Source organism: Calypte anna, chromosome 7 (assembly GCF_003957555.1).
Source record: "Calypte anna isolate BGI_N300 chromosome 7, bCalAnn1_v1.p, whole genome shotgun sequence".
Classification (NCBI taxonomy): domain Eukaryota; kingdom Metazoa; phylum Chordata; class Aves; order Apodiformes; family Trochilidae; genus Calypte; species Calypte anna.
This window is the reverse complement of record NC_044253.1, coordinates 31962418-31984677: the sequence shown is the minus strand read 5'-3', so window position 1 is coordinate 31984677 and position 22260 is coordinate 31962418. Positions and strand designations below refer to the sequence as shown.

Below are 22260 nucleotides of genomic sequence, written 5' to 3'. Positions count from 1 at the left end.
AGGCAAAACTTGTCCTTCTGTGCCAAGAAGTGCCCAGTCAGATGTTGGCTTGAGAAGTATACTTACTTCCAAGTCTCAGGCCCTGAGATGGAAGGTGAGAACCACTTTGACATTACCTATGTTGTGTCTGTTCACAGTTAGGAATCTCCATTCAGCATCTGTCACAAGCCCTAAAAGCTATTTTGGGGAAAAAAAGCAAGGTGTCAGGGAAGAAAGGATCCTGGAATGAAGGCTGTTGGTGCTGGCAGGGAATGAACCAGCCCTCCTGCACAGAGTGAGGAAGGTAGAGGTTGGGCCAGTTCAAGTTCAGGGCAGGCTCTGCCCGGGAGTCACTCTGGCAGGGCAGCCAAACTGTAAAAGCAGCTTACAGAGGACACTCACAGCTGATGGGGTTTGTTCCCTTCCTTGAGAACATACACAAGCCAGGAGAGTAGTAGGAGCTGCTCCCCTGAGGGAGCTGGGCTCAGCAGGCTGCTCTCCCCACACAGGCACTACCTGAGGCGGCAGCCACCGGCTCCCGCCATTCCACGCCCTGTCTGCTACAGGGGGTGGCACAGCTCATCCAGCACAGTCTCTGTTTTTCGTTTCTGGTCTTTCTCAAATGCCCAGTGTGCTCTGTGGCTCTCCCAAGCTGCGTGGGTCAAGCCTGTTCCCTGTGGCTCACTTTTTGCTCATCTCGGAGCTCGTCACTGTCTGCAACATTTCCCCTGTGGGCGTCCGTGTGTGTCGGTGGCCGTGTTTGGGAACGCCGTGTGGGGGGCAGGAGGCTAACGGCAGCTACTGTTGTATTGCAGGCGCCAGGTTGAGTGGGAGCCTGCCAGCAATTTGATTGAAGGGGTTTGTTTGACACTTCAGAGGCAGCCAATCATTTCCTTCCTGCCTCACCTTAGGTCTCTGATCAATGTCTGTGTCAACCTGGTGAGTAGCCCAGCGGCAACCCCGTGGTGAACCTTTGCTAAACCTACCCCCCGCTGTTGACTTCTCTGGACTGAAGATGACAGTTCCTTCCCATTCCTGCCATTTTACCCATCCTCCCCCTACCCCCCGCAAGGGGACTTCGCAAGTGACACTAGAGACAGCGAGGTTCATTTTTGAAGTGGTACATGGGGAGATACAGTGACCTGCAGTGGTGGTCAAACAATTGATTTCCATTGCTTCCCACGCACCACTTTGAAGATCCACCTTTGCCAGATGGAGCTGAGAGTTGAGGGCTGCAAGTTGGAGAGTGGGGTGGTGGAGACTGCACACACCTGGTAGAGACGGGGAGTGGGTGGCACTGGGGACACCTACCATCTCCAGTGGGGAAGGACCCTGAAGGCCCTGTCAGAGGCCAGCAGGGGTTGACTAGTTAGAAGGGTTTACATGGGTGGATTTACTCCACTATTTGAAATGTCCCTGGCTTGATCTAGTACAGGTTTGTGCTGTACAATGTTCAGATCCCAATCCTAGTAGAATTTATCTTCCTAAGTCTGTTACAACAGAATGGTGATACAGATGGAGCCTGCCTGGACATTAAGCAAGAGGCTGTAGTGTTTCTGCAGCTGGGGCCAATCCCTCAATTTGATATTAGTGTAACTCCAGCCATTTGAGCAAGCGTGCAACCTTACGTTGCACGTGGGAAAAATACAAATAAAGGGGGAAAGGCTGCACTAGCATTTCTGCTGTTATTGGGCCCTGTAACATTTTCTTCTTAGAACAGAAAACCTCTGAGGAGCCTTAAAAAAAATGGTCAGCATTTACAATGCAATATCATGTTTTGCCACGCTCCTCTCCTTCAAGTCTGTACAGCACTCATGGCTTCAAAGGCAAAGAAGCTCCAACCTATCAGAGTCTGTAAGACTTGTCCCTTATTCAAGCAGAGGTAGCCACTTGGAGGGACTGCAAATCTGGGCCCTCAGGGTTGCTGAATGGGGATGCTGCTATAAAGTTAGCTCAAATGTAAGTTTAGTGAGGACCTGCAGTTTGGCAAGCAGGCATCACAGAGTGAATCATACCAGCAACCTCTCCAAAGCGCCTGCATTAAGAGTTACTCAGTGCTCTAAAAATAGAAAATTCTGTAGTGCTTAAGTACAGCCACCATGCATACATTCAGCTGGCTAGGAACATCAGGGAAAGCTGCTAGGAAAAAGATGTACTTACTGTTAACAATTTAACTTTGGCTGTCAGAACTGTGGCTGCTATGAGCTGTGGGAGCACCTCTGCCTGCATGCTATATCATATGTAGACCAGTTCCATCATCAAGCCCAAAAAGAGCTCATCCAGGAGGTGGAGAAATGTCTAAATGATAACCCATGGTGATATAAAGAAAGGGCTCTGCCTCTTCCCCTTCTAAATTGTCCTTCAGTTTTCTGACAGAAAACTGGTTACTGCCTTTCTTGCCAGGCTGACTTTGGAAAAATAAAGTCAGAGTGCAGTCATCTTCCTTAAGATGAGGTGTCTGCCATGTAGCTTCTTCCTGTTCTCATCATCTAAATGTCATGGAGAAAAACAGACATATGCAGGTCTGTGATTTAATTCCTCCTGAGGGGCGCATCCAAGAATGGTTTAAATAACGCTCCCCTAAAAGTGCTGTTTTCTTGTGCTGATATTTCCAGGAGTTCAGACAGCCAGGTGTCTCTGCTTCAGGCATCTGGGGTTTGATGGAAGTAGTGGTGTGTTATACTTCCTAAAAACAGACTCTGAGGGGAATCTGAACATTGTACAAAACCCGGCTTGGGTCAGACTTAGGACATTATTTTTCAAGTAGATCAGCAAAACAAGGGAAAAGATGTCCAGTTTCAATGCAGACTTTTTGCTTTGGTGATATATTTTTATTTGTTACATTTGTTACATGACATATCCTCCAACTCCAACTTTTCCACCGGTCCAGTACTGGTCATGCAAGGCTGGAACTGGGTACATTTATAAATGTACCAGGTTACCCGTGCACTCCTCTCATCCTTGCTGGTTCCCTAATCCCACCTCCCTTAGTCTGCTGGAACTCCTCCTCCTCACTTGCCGAGCTCCCACAAGGACCACTGAGGGGGCTGGTTCTCCTAGAGCTACCCCAACTCAGTGTTCTACAGAAGGCCCCTCCATTTCACTGGTGTTGGAGGATATGGCATGGATGAAACTGCCAGCAGTCAGCTGTGGTGATGTGCTCTGTTTGTATTGCAGGTGATGGGAGTGGTAGGACCCTCCAGTGTGGCTGACGGATTACCCCTTCTTCATCTCAGCCCTTATCTCTCGCCACCTCTGCCCTTCAGCACAGCTGTTGTCCGGCTTGTAGCATTGCAGATACAGGTGTGTCTGCCCTGGTCTGTGGCCAGGCCTGTTAGAGCTTCTGGTTGAGACACCAACTCAGTGGTGCTCTGTTTTCTTTCTGCAAAAGCTGGGCAAAAACTGTGGAACATACACCAAAAACGAAAGAGAAGCAACATGTAAATTTTGCCTTCTTTTTGAAGGCTTGAACTCAGCTCAGAATTCACCTACTGGGGTCAAGTCCACAGCAAGCATCCATCAGCTTAAGACTGCCATTGAAGTCCAGGGAGTTTGGCTGATTGATGCTATGTGAGGCTCTGACAAGCTCGTTAGGATTCTCTGCAAGATCTGAGGTGTTTCCATAAGTCTCCTGCCACAGGGAAATGGGCCCTGGCCTGGGTGACATCCGTGCAACCTTCCCTCTTTTTCCCATGGAACCATGTGTGTAACTCAGAGTAGAGTCTGCACTTCTTTTCTTACCTGAGCAGGTCACACAGTGTGCCAGCTCAAAAAAATAGAGCAACTTGGCTTTTCAGCTGCTGACACAATAGCATCCTTGCTGTCCAGAATAAAAAAAGACAAAACAGCCTGGACTTTTTGGAGAAGTCATCACTATTCCCTTCTCATATCCGTGCCATAACTGTTACAGAGTCATTCTGCCTCTGTATCCCTTTCCCGCCCCACTAGCACAAAATCAGACAGGAATGGTGACCAATGAAGGGACAAATTTCCTAATCTAGCTCCAAGATGCATTTTAATATATGCATTGGCACATCCACTTGAGTATTTCAGCAATTCCAAGCATGAGGCAGCTTCAGAAGGAGGATGTATAGGTATGAAAACACAGTGCTGTCCCTCAGAGCATGAGGCACCAGAGGACCTTGTGGTACCAAATGACACAGAAAGAGGACATTATTTTAGCTCTGAGATAATTTTTCTTAAAAGTAAAAAAAGGGCCACTTTTACCTTTTCTGAAATATTTTCTCTCTTAAAAAAAACCAAAGCAACAGATACCAAATGCATAATTTTTTTAAGTATTGGGAGCTTTTACTTTAATTATCCTTTGCTCCCTATTCACTCATCCTTCTCATGAGCTTTAAATGCAATGAAAACCAAACATGTCAGAAAAACACGAGTAGTCATATTCTTAGTACTTCCAGCAGGGTACAAAACAGAAGTACTTCACACCCCATCAGAAAACATCTTCTGGAATTTCTCAGCCCAGATATGCAAAGTTGAGGCATTGCAAGGTTCAGTTGCATTTCACAGCTAAGTCTGTAGCAACTCAGAAGATGCAAATGAGTGGAGTTCTGCTGACAGTCATTTGGATTGCCTCGTCTAAAGACAAAGAAACCTTCCAATTTAGATAACTATGCATCAAAAAGTAAATATGTATTTTGTGTATTTTTCAGGAGTTCATTCTTTGTCTTAGGGAGGATGGTAGGGCAGCTTAAAGTGAGTCAGAACAAAAAATGAGTTTGGGAATAACCTCCATGTTGAGACAGTGGAATATTTAGATCATGTCACTTGTGCAGTTTCCTCTGCTAGTTGTTTTAATCCTCCATAGTCTGGCTCAGATGCTGATGTCATTCACAGCAGTTTAGGGCTAACACTCAGCTGACTCCTGATTTAGTTAATGATATCTATGAGTTAGGAAGCTGGGCTTCTTACCTCTTGGTTTTGACAAGAGCAGGTGATACTTCACTCTGTGAATCCCTTCTACTCCTGAATTAGTGGTCTCAGAGCTTCTAATTCTATCAGGACATCAGTGCTGGTGTTGTGCTGTGTAAACAGGATGCCCAGGGGATCGTCAGTCCCTGCAGTAACTTGCATGCCTGATCTGCTGATGAAATCATTTAATCCTTTCTTATTATTACTGCACAGGCTTTGAAAGAAGATTTCCCCCTAAGCCATGTCGTCTCCCCATTCACCAATCAGGAAAGAAGGGAAGGAATGCTTTTAAACCTACTGATTCCATTTGTGCTCACAGTAGGATCTGGAAGCAAAGGTCTGACTAATTTAACAAAAATAATTTTTCTCTCCTTTTTCTGACAACTGATGTTTGCGCTTTCCCTGCTCTCTGTTGATTTTCTCCTTATTTTATTTCTTTTTAATATTTCTCTTTAATTTATTTCTGTCACTGGCAGCGTGTCAGCTAAGTGCCCTTTCGGTTCAAGACTGAAAAGAGCCCCACTGGGAGAAGTTGTTTCTTTATTTTTGTTGTTCTTGAGTCAGGTCTTACACTGATGTGCTCCTTTTGAAACTGGAGTGCAGGGCAAGACAACTGTGTTGTAGCAGAAGCCACAGAGGGGAGCAGAGGTCACAGAAATTGTGTGCCCTTGTGGATCACAGTCTGCCCAGGCTATGCCACTTGTCTGGCTCAAGTCCTGCTCCTTGCTTTCTTCTATAAAGGGTGGTGGCTGGTAAATCCCTAAATTAAAACAAAGAGTAAAGGGAGTGAGGAATGTCAAAAGGAAATGAGATTATGAGACCACTGAATGGGAAGTTTCTTTGTGATGTGTTGTTCTGTGTGTGTTGGTGCTAAAATAAACTTTGCCTTTGCTTGCAGGAGGAGAAGCAGCATAACAAGGTGTGGGGTGTGTGACTTTTGGCTTAGGGGGCCTTTGAGATTGCTGCCCCTTTTTGGAACTGAACAGGGTCTAGATATTTAGGGCATCTCTGTGGGAATGTAGCCTGATCTTTCTCTCTCTCTCCCCTCCCAATGCATCTCAGACAGCCCCTGGCTGGAGCAGCCCGAGGTCCTGTTGCTGCTCCAGACTGTTATCAATATTCTCCTGCCACCTCGCATCATCAGCACTTCCCGCAGCAAGAACTTTATGCTGGAGAGTTCCCCTGCTCACTGCTCCACCCCGGGGGATGCAGGCAAGGACCTGCGGCGGGAAGGCCTCGCAGAGTCCACCAGCCAGGCTGCCTACCTGGGTGAGTGATGGCTCCTGCCCACCACTGGGAAGAGACAGAGATAAAATGGAGCATTCCACAATGTAGATAGCACCAAAGAAAGCCATCCCAGGCAGGTCTGAGCTCCTTTTTTTTGAACAGAAGTGCAAGGAAAAATAAACTGGAGATGTGGTAGCAGCACAGATTATCAGGGCTATATGGGTCACTCTTTCAAACAGCTTTACTGTTTCTGATTTTGTGAGAGTGTTTACCTGAAGACTATTCAGGTCTTTCTTAACCCATATCTGAGGAATGGAGTAAGACTGAGGAAAAAATGGCAATTCATCACTGATTTAACCCCCCTACCCTAACAAACCTGGATACAGATGTGTGATGGCTGAGATGTTTTGGCCAATCCCATCAAGAAAGAGGGAGCTGTCAACCTTTCCCCAACAATTCCAAGGCCTCCCTGTTTGTTCCAGACCAAGGAAGCATGGAAAGAGGAAGACTCCTTGTCTCCTGTGAGAGTACCCACTTTAATAGAGAGCATTGTTTTGAACCTCATAGCTGTTCACATCCATTTGTAACGCAGTGCTCTTGTGAATTATGGCCCTTGGCTCACTGGACTGTATGTTTGTTTAGATCACAGTTTGGCCATGACTCATGCAAGCTGCACTGCTGGAAGGTTCTTTTCATTACCCTGTAAATAACCTGGAGGGCATTGTGCTCACAGCGTGACTCTTTGTGTAGCTATGCTTGATCAAGATTTTGGAGACTGTCAGCCAGGGCTGAATTCCCCCTCTGAGCTGCTCTCAAAATATCTGAACTCCAGCAAGACAAACATGCAGGGAGGGAGAGGGGAAGGTAGAGCAAGAATATACAGAAGAACTTAGGTGTGAAGTAGGAAAAATTATTTGGAAATGAGACTCTCAGTCTTGATCCTGAGGCTTTTGTTATAAGGAAGCTGCCGTTCTTCCCTGAGGCATTTGGAGACTGGCAGAAAAGACAGTGGTGACTCTGAGGTGTGTGGGCTTGCATCTGCTTGTGCATGAATTCATGCCTGTGCAGGTTTGTGCCCACCATGGTTCCCCATTCCTCCCTCAGTGCTTGCAAGGGACACTGATAACACCTCTGACTGCCCTTTGCTGGTGTCTACTCCCCTCCAGCCCTGAAGGTGATCCTCGTTTGCTTTGAACGCCAGCTGGACAGCCAGTGGTACTGGCTGAGCCTGCAAGTCAAAGAGATGGCACTGCGGAAGGTGGGAGGGCTGGCACTCTGGGACTTCCTCGACTTCATCGTACGGACACGGATCCCAATCTTTGTGCTCCTTCGGCCCTTCATCCAGTGCAAGGTAACAGCTGCTTTGGCTGATGCTTGGTCACTGCTGAGGAATGATGTCCCTTAGTCCCCTGCTGAGAAAGAGAAATGGCACTTCTGGAACTGGGTGTTTATGGAGTGAGTGACCTTTCAGAAGTTAGTAGACTGGTGAATCCTTTGAAAGTAAATCACAAGGCTTTTTCCAAGAGAACACTAAAGATTACGCTGTGATACAGGAGCTCTCATCCACAAAGCCACAGAGTACAGGTAGTCTTAGCTCCCCAGGATGGGAAAGTATTATCAGGCTTGACCGAGAGGGTTTTCATGTGGACTTAGTTTTGTAACAAAGACACTCAGAATACTTGGAAGTAATGTGGATGCTCTGAGCTCAGGAAGGGGTCTGTATGGTTGGCTGAAATCTTCCAGAAGTGCCTCTTCTGGCACAGCCGGGCAGTACCTCTAACAGTCAGGTAGGACCACTCCACTTTGTATATTTTGGGTGCAGGTTCTGACAAGGCTCTTGCTGATGGAGAGACAGCTGCTAGACAGAGATGGCCAGGGCTTAAGCTAACAGTGGCTTTTGTCTCCTAACCAGGCAGACTAGCACATGGTATTACACCTTGTTTAGCCTACTGTCTCTTACCACTTGGACAGACTAAATCATCTTGGAGGAAGGAGCTGCTTCATGTGTGATAGTTGAGCTTATGAGGAAGCCCTCATCCCCGTGTACCAATGTCATTGAGGTTTTGATTTCTGTTAAATCAAATGTTGGGTTGTCCCTGAACGGCAGGTGGAAACCTCCTAGCTGGAGTCAAAACTTCACATCTGCTAAGAGGACAGACAGTCTGTTGGCTGCAGGCTCACGCTGCTCTGGAGACCAGTCCCATTTCCCAAGGCACTGTTTCTCTGCACTGCTAACACCTCCCAATTTTGCAGCTGCTGGCCCAGCCGGCTGAGAACCACGAGGAGCTGACAGCCCGGCAGCACATTGCGGATCAGCTGGAGAGGAGGTTCATACCGCGCCCGCTCTGCAAGAGCTCCCTCATTGCTGAATTCAACAATGAGCTGAAGATCCTGAAGGAGGCAGTGCACAGCGGTTCTGGTAAGGAGGAGACGGGAGAGTTAAGGGCCATCAGCCCTATTTGCCTGGCTGGATCACCCATAAATTAACCTGTGAGGCAGACCTGTCTCCTGCCTCTGGATCAGCCCCTATGTTCAGCCCAACCTTCCCACGGGACTGCCCACAGGAGTCCAGGCTGTGAAACTCACCTAGTTTTGCCCTCTTGCTATTGCAGCTGGCTTGTGCAGCCACAACACACAATGCAACCAGCATTGACCTACATCTCTGTAAATCTGAAGCTGCTCATGTGCAAACATCTTTTTTTGTCAGCAGCAGACCTGTCTCCTCCTTTCTCCTCTTGGTCTCTTTGATCTCTCTCTGATGTTCCCACCCACGGCCAGAGCAGCATCCCCAAGCTGGCTGTACACTGAATTTTCTCCTGCAGCAGGGACACTTTTTCTCCAGGAACAGTCACTCTTGTTGCCACAAGATGGCAGCCACTGCTTATGCAGGGCAAGAGATTTTATGTGCTTCTATTCTTAAAAAAGGAAAGCAAACTCAAAGGAATATGCTTCAACTTTTTTTTTCCCTGGTAGTAATTGTTTCTAAATGTTAAAACTGAGATGGCAAATACTGCGCTAAAATTGAGAAGAACAGACTGCATAAGAAAAACAGACAGATTTTGGAGAGATGAGGTGAGCCAGGGCAGATGTGTCTGTTTCACCACCTCTGCCAACCTCTGCCCCACCAGTCTGGGCAGAATCAGGTACCCGAGGTGATAGGAATGCTTGGCTGGTTATTGATTCCCAGCACCATCACTAATTCGCATTTGTTTTTCCCATTCCTGCACAGCTTACCAAGGGAAGACATCTGTCAGCACCGTGGGCACCTCCACCTCCGCATACCGCCTGAGCCTGGCCACCATGTCCCGCTCCAACACTGGCACTGGCACGGTCTGGGAGCAGGACAGTGAGCCCTCCCAGCAGGCCTCGCAGGACACACTGAGCCGTACGGACGAGGAGGACGAAGAAAGTACGTGGCTACTGATTCAAGCTAAGCTCCCAGTACTGAGGATGTTTTCTTGATACCCCAGGGGATGGCTGGGAGGGGCGGTAGTAGTAGTGACAAAAGGCCCACAGAAGCATGAGGTTAAGAAACTGATGTGGTTGCTGCAGGGTTCAGGGTTTCAGTTGATGCTTGGGTCATTATGTACCTCCTCATTCTCTCCTGAGCTCTGGGCAGGGAAGGTGGAAAGGCAGCCAGATGTATGAGACTTGGGCTGCCAGGCAATCCTCGTGCTGCAGAGAACGCATTTGGCAATCAGTCCTTTCTTTGACCTTCATCAAGACAGGGGGCAGGGACTGTGGCTGGCTCTTAGGATCCTATTCCTGCACGATTTTAGTGCTTCCTGCTCATCAGTCCTTTCCAGATGCTCCAACATGGAATATGTTGTCCTTGTGCTGCATGGGATCCATCTGTGACTCTTTGCAGGGTGGAACATCTGTGTGTTTGTGTCATTCCAGTAACAAAGAGGAACTTTAGCCTGAAACCTACTAACAACAAAAGCTTGATCTCCTTTGAGGCAGCTGGCAGGTTCTGGGGTTGTCAGGCTTTCTGGTACAGGTTTAGAAGGAATGGGATGTTTTGTGGATTAATTTGCTATGACTTGAATGTTGCTTTGTCATTTCAGCTGAGTTTCATGTTATTCTTGGAATTTTGCCTTCTCTCTGCTTATTAGCTGTCCATCTGCTTCTGAGTTGTCCATCACTGAAATCTGGGGTCAAAAACCCTACTCATACATCATCAATCAGGCTTGGGCTTCCCCCTACTTTATTAGGAATATTCTCTCTGGTGCTGCAACGGTTGGTTGTCTCAGTGCCTGAAACTCAGGTGTTTCACTTCAGTGTTTGAGGACTGCTGACTATTCCTCAAAGACATTAAACAACAGGGCTGAAAACCAGGCTTAAAAGAAGGGCCTGGGCAGTTATGGTAGAATTGCCTTTTGGGAAGGAACAGTTAGCCTGAAACTTTCCACACTCAGCCCAGCTTTATTTTAGCTGGCTCACCACTGAGGATTGCACAGTCCACCACTTTTGTACTGCTGGTCCATGGCTCAGGTGCCTACTGTGGCAAACTCTGCTTTCAGCCTCAGATTAATTTTAGTGAGTGCCATCTTCCTATTTGCATGCAGCAGTTTAATTTCAGCCTTGGCTTAATGCTGCCATAAAATATTTCAGTATCTCAAAACTGGAAAAGGTCAAAAGGAAAAGATTACGCAAAACTTCCCATTTGTTTTATTTGTAATTAGAAGTTGTGGTAAAAAAAAATGCAGTGGAGTAATTTCTCTCCAGGTACTTTATATAATTTTAAATGGCACTGAAGATTTCTAGCAGTCCTGATCATAATCCCACTGTCTGCATAATTCAGTTGCAATACAGTGTACTGCAGACAGTTTAGCCATTTTGGGTAACATTTTAAAATGCATGTGCTAAAGGGTGTCAGCACTGCATTTTGCTGCTATGTACTGTAACTTCTATGAGAGTTCTTTACTATATCATAGCAGCAAAACTATATCACACAAGCAAAACATCAAGCTGCAACTTTTACACCAGAAAACACTGTATGTTAACAAACCATTTATTAATCACAGGAACTAAGCCCTAGAGAAGCTGAATTCTTTAAGCACGTTTTCCTGAGAGCCATGTAAGCTGAAAGCATGCACAAATCCCTGCTCCATGTGTTCTGCATTCCCCATCCTGAAGGGTTTATGCCTATGTCTTTCTAGTCTCTGACTGTAAAATCTAATCAAAGTATTCAAAATTGCAGGTTTGGTAAGTAAATGCTGGGTACACATTTGGTACCCTGCCATGACATGACAACCCTAAATATGTAGGAAGGGTCGGGGTGGTTTTTTTCCTTGCCTTTCCTGTTTTTTCTTTCTTTCTAGATGACTCCTTGAGCATGCCCAGTGTGGTAAGTGAACAAGAAGCATACCTTACAGGTGCCATTGGGAGGAGGCGGTTCTCCAGCCATCTTTCCAGCATGTCTGCACCTCAGGCTGAGGTGGGCATGTTACCCAGCCAAAGGTAACAACATAGGATTTTCACCTTTCCCATTATTGTCACAAAAGCAGAAATGGCACAGGTATATTATGTGTATGTCAGAAATGCACAAGAGTAGAACTGGTGCCAGAATGGCAATGCTAAATTATTCACCCTGAAACAGTGTTGAGCCAAGGGTGCAGGGCTGGAAATAAAGAATTTCCAGGATGATCTGCATTGTGTAAGGTCTGTCAGAACCAGCTGCCACCCACAGAAACCCTCCTCTTCTACAATTTCAGAAACCCTCAGCACTATTATTGTTCTCTGCTACTACCACGGATAGCAAAAAGCAAGCACACAATTTGGGGGTTATACATTGACCCCACAGACTGCCCACAGTTGCTCTAGGGAGTGGGGAGGAATCCTGAAAAGCTGGGAAATGGGGCAGAGGCATCCTGTTTGATTTACTATGTTTGCTTCCATGTAGTTTGTCCTTCCTAGAACTGTAACTAACACATCACAGGAACTGAATGTCAGGTTCAATGATGGGATTTAGTACTGTTTAATGTCAGAAATAAACTACTTGATAGAAATAACTTTAAATGCCTTATTCCTGGTTAACATGGAGTGGTGAGAAAGAGATTGGAATTTGGGAAATTTACATCTCTAGAAGATGTAGAGAGAAGTTTTGCATTTAGATGTTGTTTCTCTAAGCAAGCAATATTTATTGTTTTATTTGTCTGCGATATTGTTATCCAAGGATATCTGACAATGGACAGATTAATTTGTTGTTTCCGTTGAACCTTTAAATAATAAATTCTACCTTATCTCTTGACCAGCCTTGTAAAAATCAAACAGTTTCCCCCTCCTCCTCAGTCTTGCTTGGAGTTAAAGAAATAACCTTGACACATGAAGGATGTGGTACATACCAACAGAGATAGGAGGAGTGATTTACAAGAGAGAAGGTACACAGATATTATCTGGGACTCTCCAAAAAAGGGTTTTCAGGAACTAATTTGACTCAGTTGATTCAGTCTCTTTGTTTCTTGAGAAATTAATAAGCAAGACTGCATTTTCCTCAATCTTTAACTACCATCTTCAATGCATAAAATTCATAAAAGTCACAAATGACTGATAGCAATGGTTGCTTTGTGAAATCCCAAGTCAAGGTGGTGCTGAGAAAAAAAAGGCTTTAATAACAGCTGAGCTTTGCTCGCTACTTTTTAAGCACATAGTATAGCAGATTTGTTTCTCATCTGTGTAGGGAAAGCACAAGCTCAGCAAGCATAATCATAGTCCACAATATCATGCCCTTTTTGGTTATGGATGGTCTCTGGGCTTTCAGACTGCCTCTCAAATGTAAACTACTTAATATAAAGTAATATTATTATTTCTTTCTTGCTGGTAACCCAGCCAACTGCTCTTTTTTTTTTTCCACGTTTTTCCTCTGGGATCAGAAGGCTGCTTCTGCCCAAATGGCTGAAGTGTAGACAAGCAATGAGATGCTGTACTCGTTTGCCAGGATCCACGCCAGCTGTTTACTTACAGTTTCATTGCACTATGAGACCTTGTTTTCCAGATGTTTGTCCTTAGGAGTCATACCAGAAGAAGAGTGGTCTATAGCTCATGGGAGATAGATTTGCCCTCCCTCAGTAAGAAGTGGCTTATGGGGAAGAGGGAAGAAAAAAGCTTCCTATGAAGCTGGAAGTAAATAGAACCAAAACAAATTAAAATGCTGCAGGAAAATGGCTTTGAAAATAGTTCCCTTCCTTTATTTCTTGTGGAAACACATCCTACCCAACTTCTCAGATCCGTGATTTTCCACAGAGATGTAGAATCTCCATGTAGTGTAAACTGCCTCTAAAGACTGCTCCTTGTTATCAGATGTTCTTTCAGCTCCTCTGAGTCATATGTGTGCTGTTGAGCGTGCGAAACCAACTAATGTTACCGTCCTTTTTTCACTTTTTTATTCCGTTGATATTCCCTTGAAAGCAGAGACAATCGCATGCTTTTTGCATTTTCTTTCCCTAAATTCTTAATCTCCCTGCCCCTCCTGCAGTGAACCTAATGTCCTCGATGACTCCCCGAGCCTGGCCACTGAGGGCAGCCTCTCTAGGTACAGTGTTAACACTACCTGTCTGTCAGTGTGTGTGCTGGGAAACGAGCTGTTTCCAACCTCCTCTGTCTCTTCCTCCTCACCTTTTGTTGCTCTTTCCATCTCTGTCACTTGTGGCTCATTATATTCAGGCCTGCAAGTCAAAGGTGTAGCAACCCACCTTCAGTTTTCAGCTTTGATTGCCAACAACTTTGAGGAGGCCTAGGGGAAAAGGGAAATAAAAAAAAAAATGTAGCAAGTGCAGTAGTGGTCTGGCTGGCTAGCCTGGGGGTTTTTCCCTTGTTTAGCAATTGCTTGAAAGGCATGAGAAAGATTATCCACTAGGCATTAGCTGTAGCCTGTTATAAGAATTAGTCTGGAGGCTTATATAAAAGAGAGACATCTGTTTTTCTATTCATCTCACAATGCTGTCACCACAAAAGACTTAATAACGATACCAAGCTGTGTTCTTTAACATTCACTAATAAAACTAATTACAATAACTCCTGTGGAATATAGTTCTCTGTGGGTGCTTCACAGTAATTCTCATTATTTTTACAAAGTGTTTCCAATTCTCAAATGATGCCTGAAAAAGCTTGCAGGTGTAGGCCATTAATACATATTTAAAATTGCACCATCAGTGCAGCAGTTTGGCTCTAGCTGTTCCCCATTACCACTGGGCAGGGTTGTTTGTGTGCAAACACTGTAAGGGCCATGGTGTCAAATGGGTCAGGAGTAAGCTTAGAGGGGAGGTCTGCACCTTTAACAGCCAGCTCAGTTGTTTTAACCCTCCTCTCTGTCCTGCTGCTCACACCTCTCAACCTGTCCTGCCTGATCAGAGAGGTCATTAGTCCCAAGAGCATCTCAGTTTCCTTCCAGCAGAATGTGGCCCCTTTCCCTGACAACAGGGAGGGTAACACACTATTCCATTACTTTACCACCCCAGTTGAAGATGTGGATATGTTGAGAGACATTTGTGTGAATGGTTTTTATTTTGTTAGACTGGGTTTAGACGTCACTGGTGGCTTTTCAGAGTGGGGACAGACTGCTTTGTCCACTTGTTCATTCTTCTCAGCTGACAAATGGAGAGTTTATCATTGGTGTGTCACGGAGCTCATCCCATGATTCATGGTTTCCTTTGTGTGTGTGAATCCTGCTTCAGCAGATTGGTCTCTAACTGGTGCTACCGCAGGAGTGGTGTTTGGTAAAGACACTGGCTTGTTGGCGAAGGCAGGAATATTGGTAACTTCTTTTGTGATAAAGCAAAATGGATTGCACAGTCATCAGAGCATGCTTTGGGGTCTAAAGAGAACAGAAGCCACTCAACCAAAGAAATTAAGTGCTGTCACTTAAGTGGATCTAAAATTCACTGCAGTTGAGGAGGATGAAGAGGAAGGTTCTTCTGAGTATATTGACCTGATACCAGGCTACAGAAGTGTTGAATTTGAAACGTTTTGATCTTCTTAAGTGAGGGGAGTTGTTCCTAATAACAGTGGTGAGGCTGAGGAAGATGAGAAAGCTATGTCTGGACTTGAAGTTACAGGCTGGACTTTATCTTGGAGGTCTTTTCTAGCCTCAATAATTCTGTGAAGTCAATACACGAGTTCAAATGCAATGATTCATTTTTAACCCTGAAATGTAATTAGCTGTACAGTGAGTTCCCACTGATTTCTATCACACCAATTTTCACTAGGAACCAGCAAACCATCCTCCACCGCGGTACAGAGATTTCCTTAGGCAAAAAGGTTTAAACAGACGTACTTGGGACTCAGATTAGTTGCTGTTTGTTGTTCTTTTCAGGAACTGGGCACTTCATCTGAAGAAGGGGCATCGGGGCTTAAAAAGAATGAAGACAGGGAAATACCCTGATTTTTTTATAAAAAGGCTAGGATAGAATTCTGTGAAGAAGAAGAGATGTTTCAGCTGCATTGTTCAATGTGTAAATTCGATTCCTCTTCTGAAGGACAGAAGTAATAAAGCAGACATTGTAGGACCTCATGGTGCTGTGGGGATCATAGGACAGAATTAATGTATTTTTATATTCAAGAACATTAGTTTTGAATAAAGTAGGCGTGTTTTTTTACATAACTTCAATTTCAATTGGGACACAATGAAAACAACTCTTTATCATTGCCTTCTGAATTAAAAACCTGATGTTTTGTCATAACTGATATAAAGAAGTAAATAATATGGAGACTAGACATGGAAAACTGGAGTTTTAAATAAATAAAATAAATAGCGAGTAATTTAAGAAAGAATGAAGTCTGTTTTCCTTTGTTCTAAAGCAATTAGAGCCAGACATGTAGAAGAGCAGGGAAGACAAGAAGGGGCTGAGGAGCATATGTGTCTACCATCACGATTTGTGGTGGTTATAGTCTGACAGGACAGGATATTTTCCCAAATCAGAAAGGAAGAATGAGAAGTCACTGTAATGGAAATCTGTTGCACAAACATATTTCCCTTTAATGTTTGCCCTTATGCCTATCTGAATTTAATGGTGCCTAATAGAGAAAACCAGAATTTTTCCACGTTGCCAGGGCAAATGTAGCAGATCTAACAGTAACTGGGCCAGGATGTGACTGGGAATAGAAAAGCTGGAGTTCATCTGCATTTTAACCCATTGTCCACCAGCCCTTGTCCAGTACCCCTCTCTCATTCAGATGTCTTGGGGCACAAACTGTGTCCGTTCTACCATAATGGTGTGGTGAGCATGGACTACATCTTTTTAATGGGAATTTAAACTCCTTGCTTCCTTTGTCTCTGTTTTGTTTTCTTCTTTTTTCTCTATTTTCTCCTTGTTTTGGCTGCATGGTGTCTTGTAATTCATGAACATCACTTACGGTAACTGCCAACCTGACAAACTTTCTGTGAGCCCCCACTGTGTGACTGCACTGGCTGGCAGCATGCTTCCACAAAGCTGGGTTGGTTTGATCTTTTGCTTGCCTGTCTCTGCCCTAACTATGTAATGAAAGTAACATTACTGGGGAGAGAAAGCCTCTGACAGAGATACTCAGAGAGTGACAGAGCATCTTCGTGTTGGGCAGGAAAAACTTTTGTTTTTCCCAAGTAAATCTGGATTATGTACTGCAGGAAAAAAAGCCCTCTTCTTATGAATCAGATTGCCACAGGAGGGAAGGGTACTGTCAGCTGAAATGGCATTTGGTTCAGTGTTCCTGATCAGGTCCCACAGGCTGCCAGAAAACCAGTATACTCCTGGACTGGTAAATAAGGAGAGACAGAAAAAGAGGGTGGGAAGGAGGAAGAACCACACAGAGACAACAGAGCCACACTTAATTTCACAGAAACAAGATCAGTAGTGCTGCTCTTTGATATGAAAAGAAACCCTTACCAGCTCTCATGAAGTGAAAGGTTAGATCTGAAAATTCAATCACTCATGTGAAGTCATTATAAGACTCTCTCTTTCCTTCCCTTCTTCAAAATTTGGGCTAGAAGGCAAAAATACAGCCACAGCAGGATTGTACTGTGTGTAGGCAGCTCTGCAAAACTCAGCTGCTCTCAGGTCCACCATTTGCCTGCAGCAGACATCTGCAATTTCAGCTTCATCCCAAATTATACCAATTTGTGTAATGATTCAGGACTAGAAATAAACATCCACCAGCTTCACTAAACTCATTTCACTTACAAGCCATGCTGAAAATCCCAGACTCCAGCAGGAAGACACAAAGCCAAGCTGTTCTTTTGCTCACCTAGTGTTTGTCTTTAGTACACAGATTACTCCATGGGAATAATTATTTTTTTCCTGTATAGTCTCTGTGCCCTTGTGCAGTCCATGCACTCCCTTTATCTATAGACTTTTTCAAAGTGCTTTCATGATGGATGTAAAATGAATTTGTTCCACCCACTATATTTGGTACTGAATATAATTGTAGTCTTTCTGCTACAGACATTTATGTCTCCTCATGCTTAGAAATAAGAGTTACTTTTTCTTCATCAGAAATTTTACCAAAAACTAGGCCAATAGAAAGTTATTTTTTTAAGAACTTTATCAGATAGTTCCCACTTAACTCATATTGTCAACAACTCTAGAATCTTTTTAAAATGCAGAGATAATTTATGTAAATCTTGAAAACAGAAAATTAAGCCAATTCAGAAGCAGATTAAGAATTCAGAAGACGAAGCTGTAATTCAGGTAGTATGGATCACATATCTAAAGACTAATTTAAGTGCAGTCTCTGCTTTAATGAAGAATGGTGGGTTGCTTCTGGACCCCCAGTCATATGTGCTGCAGTCATTGTCTGGGTCAAGAACACAGTCCTACCAGCAGGCAGTCACTTGGAGGACTCTTCTTATTCATAAGCAGGTGTTTGCATGGTGTTTGTTTAGGATGCTCTGTATGTAAATCATGTCAATACCCTACATAAAAGCTAGAAAATATATTCCAGAGACTCTTGATCTCATTTGAAAGCACCATCTGAAGAAGAAAAGGACTCAACTATGTCTTGTTTGTTCTGGCTTTGAGGTTGCAGCAGCTTTTCCTTTTTTTCTAAACCACTGCAGCTGTGGGGAGGCTGCTGAGGGCATGCCTGGGATTTTTAGGCTGTTGTCAGACAATGTGACCAGAAACTGTTCAGGGTCTTAAGATCTCTCTCTCCCTGAGGTTGCCCATTTTTTCCTTGGTAGAGCTGGTATAAGCACGTGCATATGTTTTACTGCAAAGTCTGGCCTTAGTTTAAACTGATAAGAGAGTAAGGAATATTACTTTCGGGTCACGTAACCAGCCTTTGACCTGGAGCAGACCAGGAAGTTCTTCTCATGTTCTGTTCCACCAAACCTTCTAAGGGCAATAACTTCTGCCAGAGTGAAGAATGAGCTGTTCAGGAGGCAGAACTTTTAAAGTCTCTCCACAGAGATCCTCACTGTCCTGTCTGATCATGTCCTCAGGTTTGTCTTCTTCCCCTGCTCCTGTAAAGTTAGATGATAAACCTTCACTCTGTTGGTGGTACTGAGCTCCTCCAGGGAGATCCAAGGAAATCAGCATTCTTTTGAGTGTTGTTTTCATTTATATTAATGCAGGCCAAAGGCAAAACAGATTGTGCTGCATCTTCAACAGTACATACCAGACAGAGCTGGAAGTTGCTTAAATACAATGTGTGGCTCAGTGGATTCCAGTCTGTCCCAAATAAGCAGCTGCCTGCTTTAAAATGAGTCCATCTTAAAAGCTAGATGCAATAGTAACCATTCGTCTCTCAGACACAGTTGATTCAGATAAAATGTTCTGTGGCTGCTGTCTGCCAAATAATCAATTTTTAACTGTTTGGAGGAATACAATGATCTGAAAAAATGAGAGGAGGGTGGTGTTTTTATTTTAAGTACATTAAACGGTCAGTTGAATGGTAGAATGAGATGGTACATAGCAGAGTATGTTTTACTGTTAAAGATTTCTTTATTGCAGATTTTACTCTGTTTTATGCCAAGATATTAAAACCTAAAAATCTATGTTTCTCTTTCTCTATATATTTTATTTACATTTACTTGTCTTTTTTGTTTGTTAGCCACAAAAAGCCTTAAGGCTGCCAGTGTTGAGTGTGGGGCCTTGTTCATATAACTCATGCATCCATTATGTGAATGGATCCTTTGTTACTTTGTGTTTGTTTTTTGTTTGTTAACTTAAATTGAAACTGAAATTAAAACCAGATGACAAAATTGTGATGAGGCTGTGGAGTCTATTTGGGAGCTAAAAAAAATAGCTTTTACAACATTGTCCTTGAAAAAGGAAAAGTAAACAAGAAGGCTTTCCAGCTAGAAACTGATATTCTTGCCTCTATTAATGTGGCAAGGGATGCAGAGAAGTGAATGTTGCTCAGTGGGATGCATCAATCAATGACTGAAAACTGAAATCTGTAGTTCTTTATAGTTGGATGCTACCTGTGTGTGGCCAAGTCCTGAATGCCATGACTCCACCTCCCACCCTTTCCTGAGCCCCAGAAGCCACAACCCAACAGACACGTCCCCATATCCTTCAAAGACAGTATTGCTCTTTGAAGTGACTGTGCCATTAGTGGTTGGTTTATTTATGTATTTATTTTAGTCACAATTGCCAGGACACCTACTAGTTATACACAATACTTCTGTGCTTGGTCTAATGCTGTCAACATCTAACAGGGTGGCAAGCGTGCAGAGTGAGCCAGGACAGCAGAACCTTCTTCTGCAGCAGCCCCTGGGGCGGAAGAGAGGTCTACGACAGGTGAGAGCATGGGAAGTGAGCAAACCTTCTCTCCTTCTGTTTGAGCTGGCTTGGTTTTTCTCATCTGAGTCTGTTTTTAAAAATGATTTGTGATTGTGATATTTCACTTTTACCTAATTTGTGATATGCTAGTGCAGGGCATTGAGTTAGCAGGAACTGTAGTGCTGGCCATAGCTGTGAAGCCTGACAAATCCTTAAGAGAGGAGGTGCACATCGTTTTGAGTGCTCCAGTACTCTCCTCTGCAGGCTTTTTTGTTTGGTTGGTTTTGCTTTGTTTGTCTTAAATTAAGTGAGCTGCACTGCATTACATCCATTATTGACACTGAAAAGGCACAAAACTCAGAAGTTCATATAAAAGAGATGTCTGAGGCACGGAAACCTTAATGTGGGAACATGTATCTGCTCAAAGTGGAGTGAATGGCCATCTAGAGGAACAGACAATGGTATCTGTTCTCCTTGTATGATACATGAGCATCCACCAGCCTAACTCTTCCCTTCCTACATTTAGCTTCGACGACCACTGCTGTCACGTCAGAAAACTCAAACCGAGCCGCGCAGCCGCCACGGAGCTCGACTCTCAACCACGCGGCGGAGCATCCAGCCAAAGCCCAAACCCTGCGGTAGGGCAGTGCTGCACCTCCAGAACCAGCACGGTCTAGTTGAAAGGACAAAATACTGTTTGTTGGTTTGGCCTAAAAGAACAGTTAGTTGCTAGTAGCCTATATTAAAGGGAAATCCCAGTGGGTTTTTTTGTTTGTTTGTGGGGGGTTATTTTTGGGTTTTGCTGTTGTTTTGTTTTGTTTTTCCCATTAAGTGGATATCCTATCAGAAAATCAACCCCTCAGAACACTATGATGGTTTCTCTAAAGGCTTTCAAGGTGAATCTGGACATGGACAGCAAATTGTCATGTCTCCTAGCCATGTGGGAAGTTTAGGGGACAGGTGTCATCTCTTCAGGATGCCTTGTCCAAATACTCCAGATTTGCAGACTTTCAAGCTATTGAGATAAGCAGAGAAGGAAATTTCCCACAATTTGTAAGATCAGTTCTGCAGGGCTTTAAGGACTACATATGGAAATGAAGACAGGACTGCTCCAGTCCATGCCCTATGTCTCCAGAGTCAGCACTGCCAAACAGAGAAGGTGATGGCTGTGTTCTGTACCATCTGAAGTGAGCAGTCAAATTTGAAAGAACCTGGAACAGCAAAGGCAACAAAACTGCTGGAGCAGGGTTATCAGTTTTAAGTTTTAGTCTAGCTGTCTTCACCCTTTGTGCTGTTCTGCTACACCCCGATAGTGGACTCAGTCTGCACGAACGGGGGCCATCAGCTGCTCTCGTTGTTTTAATTCTCAGATTTCCTGTAAAACCGTGGGTAATTCCCTTGCATATTTTCATCTCAGTTTTCCCTTCTTAGTTGAGGGCAGAAATGCCTAACTCACACAGGAATTCTATATATTCTTCTGGGATGGAAAGATGGGATGGATGAAATACATATTTCTGGGATGGAAAGATGTTATGAATGGCATTTATCTCGCCAAGCCATGTCAAAGCCAGGTAGGATGCTCGTCTTTGGGAGATCCCTGATTCTTGCCGTGGCTTTAGAGCAAGCCTAGGGTAAAAGGCTTTTGGATTAGTCTCCAATTAGAGAGCTTAAAAGATGGCTCGAATCACAAATCCTATCTTAGTTCTAAGAACTCCAAGGATTCTCTCTCTTCTTATTCTGTTCTCCTCCTCAAGTCGCAGCATTTTAATACTCAGTTTTCTGGGTTCCTGCCTTTCAGTGGAGCAGAAGCGTTCGGTGACTTTCACTGAAGCCCAGCCTGAGGCACCAGCAGCCCCACCGGGGGACCCCTCGGCTGCAGCACCCCAGCAGCAGGGCTGCAGCCACAGCAGCCCCCAGGCCACCAGCAAGCAGGAACCACCAAGTGACCCTGTGCTGACTTCCTCACCTGCCATCGTTGTGGCTGATCTCCACAGCCAGGCCACTGCCCAGGTAACGTGATCCATGGTTTCATCACGTGTCCATCTGCTGCTTCATTTAAGCAGCATGGAAAATTTGCAGGGAAACGGGATGTGTTACAACACTGTAGCGAAACGGTGGGTGGGTGAGTGAAGAACTTTTCTGTGTGTCTGTTCTTCAGGCTGAGTTTGATGTCCGGCTTTTGTGAACCACTCACTTCTAGATCTAGGCAATTGTTCTTACTTTGCAAATACACTTCCTATATTTTCCATCTTCCCATCACACACTGTACACACTGTAGTCCTTCCGGACCTGCTCACCAGGGCAAGTTTCCATCAACTGTTTTTTACAGCTTTCCCTCTGAGAAGCTGCTTCAAAACCTCAGGACTGTTTTAGCAGAAGCATCACATTCCAAAAGAAATTGCTCATCCAACATTTGTCTGTG

General features: G+C 44.4%; 1 protein-coding gene across 3 annotated transcripts in view; it reads left to right on the top strand.

Annotated features, from left to right (window-relative positions):
• Positions 1-22260, top strand: part of UNC80 (unc-80 homolog, NALCN channel complex subunit) — a 122185-nt gene that overhangs the window by 99158 nt on the left and 767 nt on the right. For 2 of the 3 annotated variants that reach the window (XM_030454175.1, XM_008504925.2), the window contains 12 exons: positions 795-918; positions 3157-3282; positions 5125-5248; positions 5974-6180; positions 7305-7489; positions 8392-8557; positions 9368-9547; positions 11463-11601; positions 13616-13672; positions 19775-19856; positions 20365-20476; positions 21637-21848. In XM_030454175.1, the coding sequence (XP_030310035.1) occupies positions 795-918; positions 3157-3282; positions 5125-5248; positions 5974-6180; positions 7305-7489; positions 8392-8557; positions 9368-9547; positions 11463-11601; positions 13616-13672; positions 19775-19856; positions 20365-20476; positions 21637-21848 (1714 nt within the window). The remainder of the gene's footprint in view (positions 1-794; positions 919-3156; positions 3283-5124; positions 5249-5973; positions 6181-7304; positions 7490-8391; positions 8558-9367; positions 9548-11462; positions 11602-13615; positions 13673-19774; positions 19857-20364; positions 20477-21636; positions 21849-22260) is intronic. The other variant, XM_008504926.2, reaches the window with a different exon arrangement.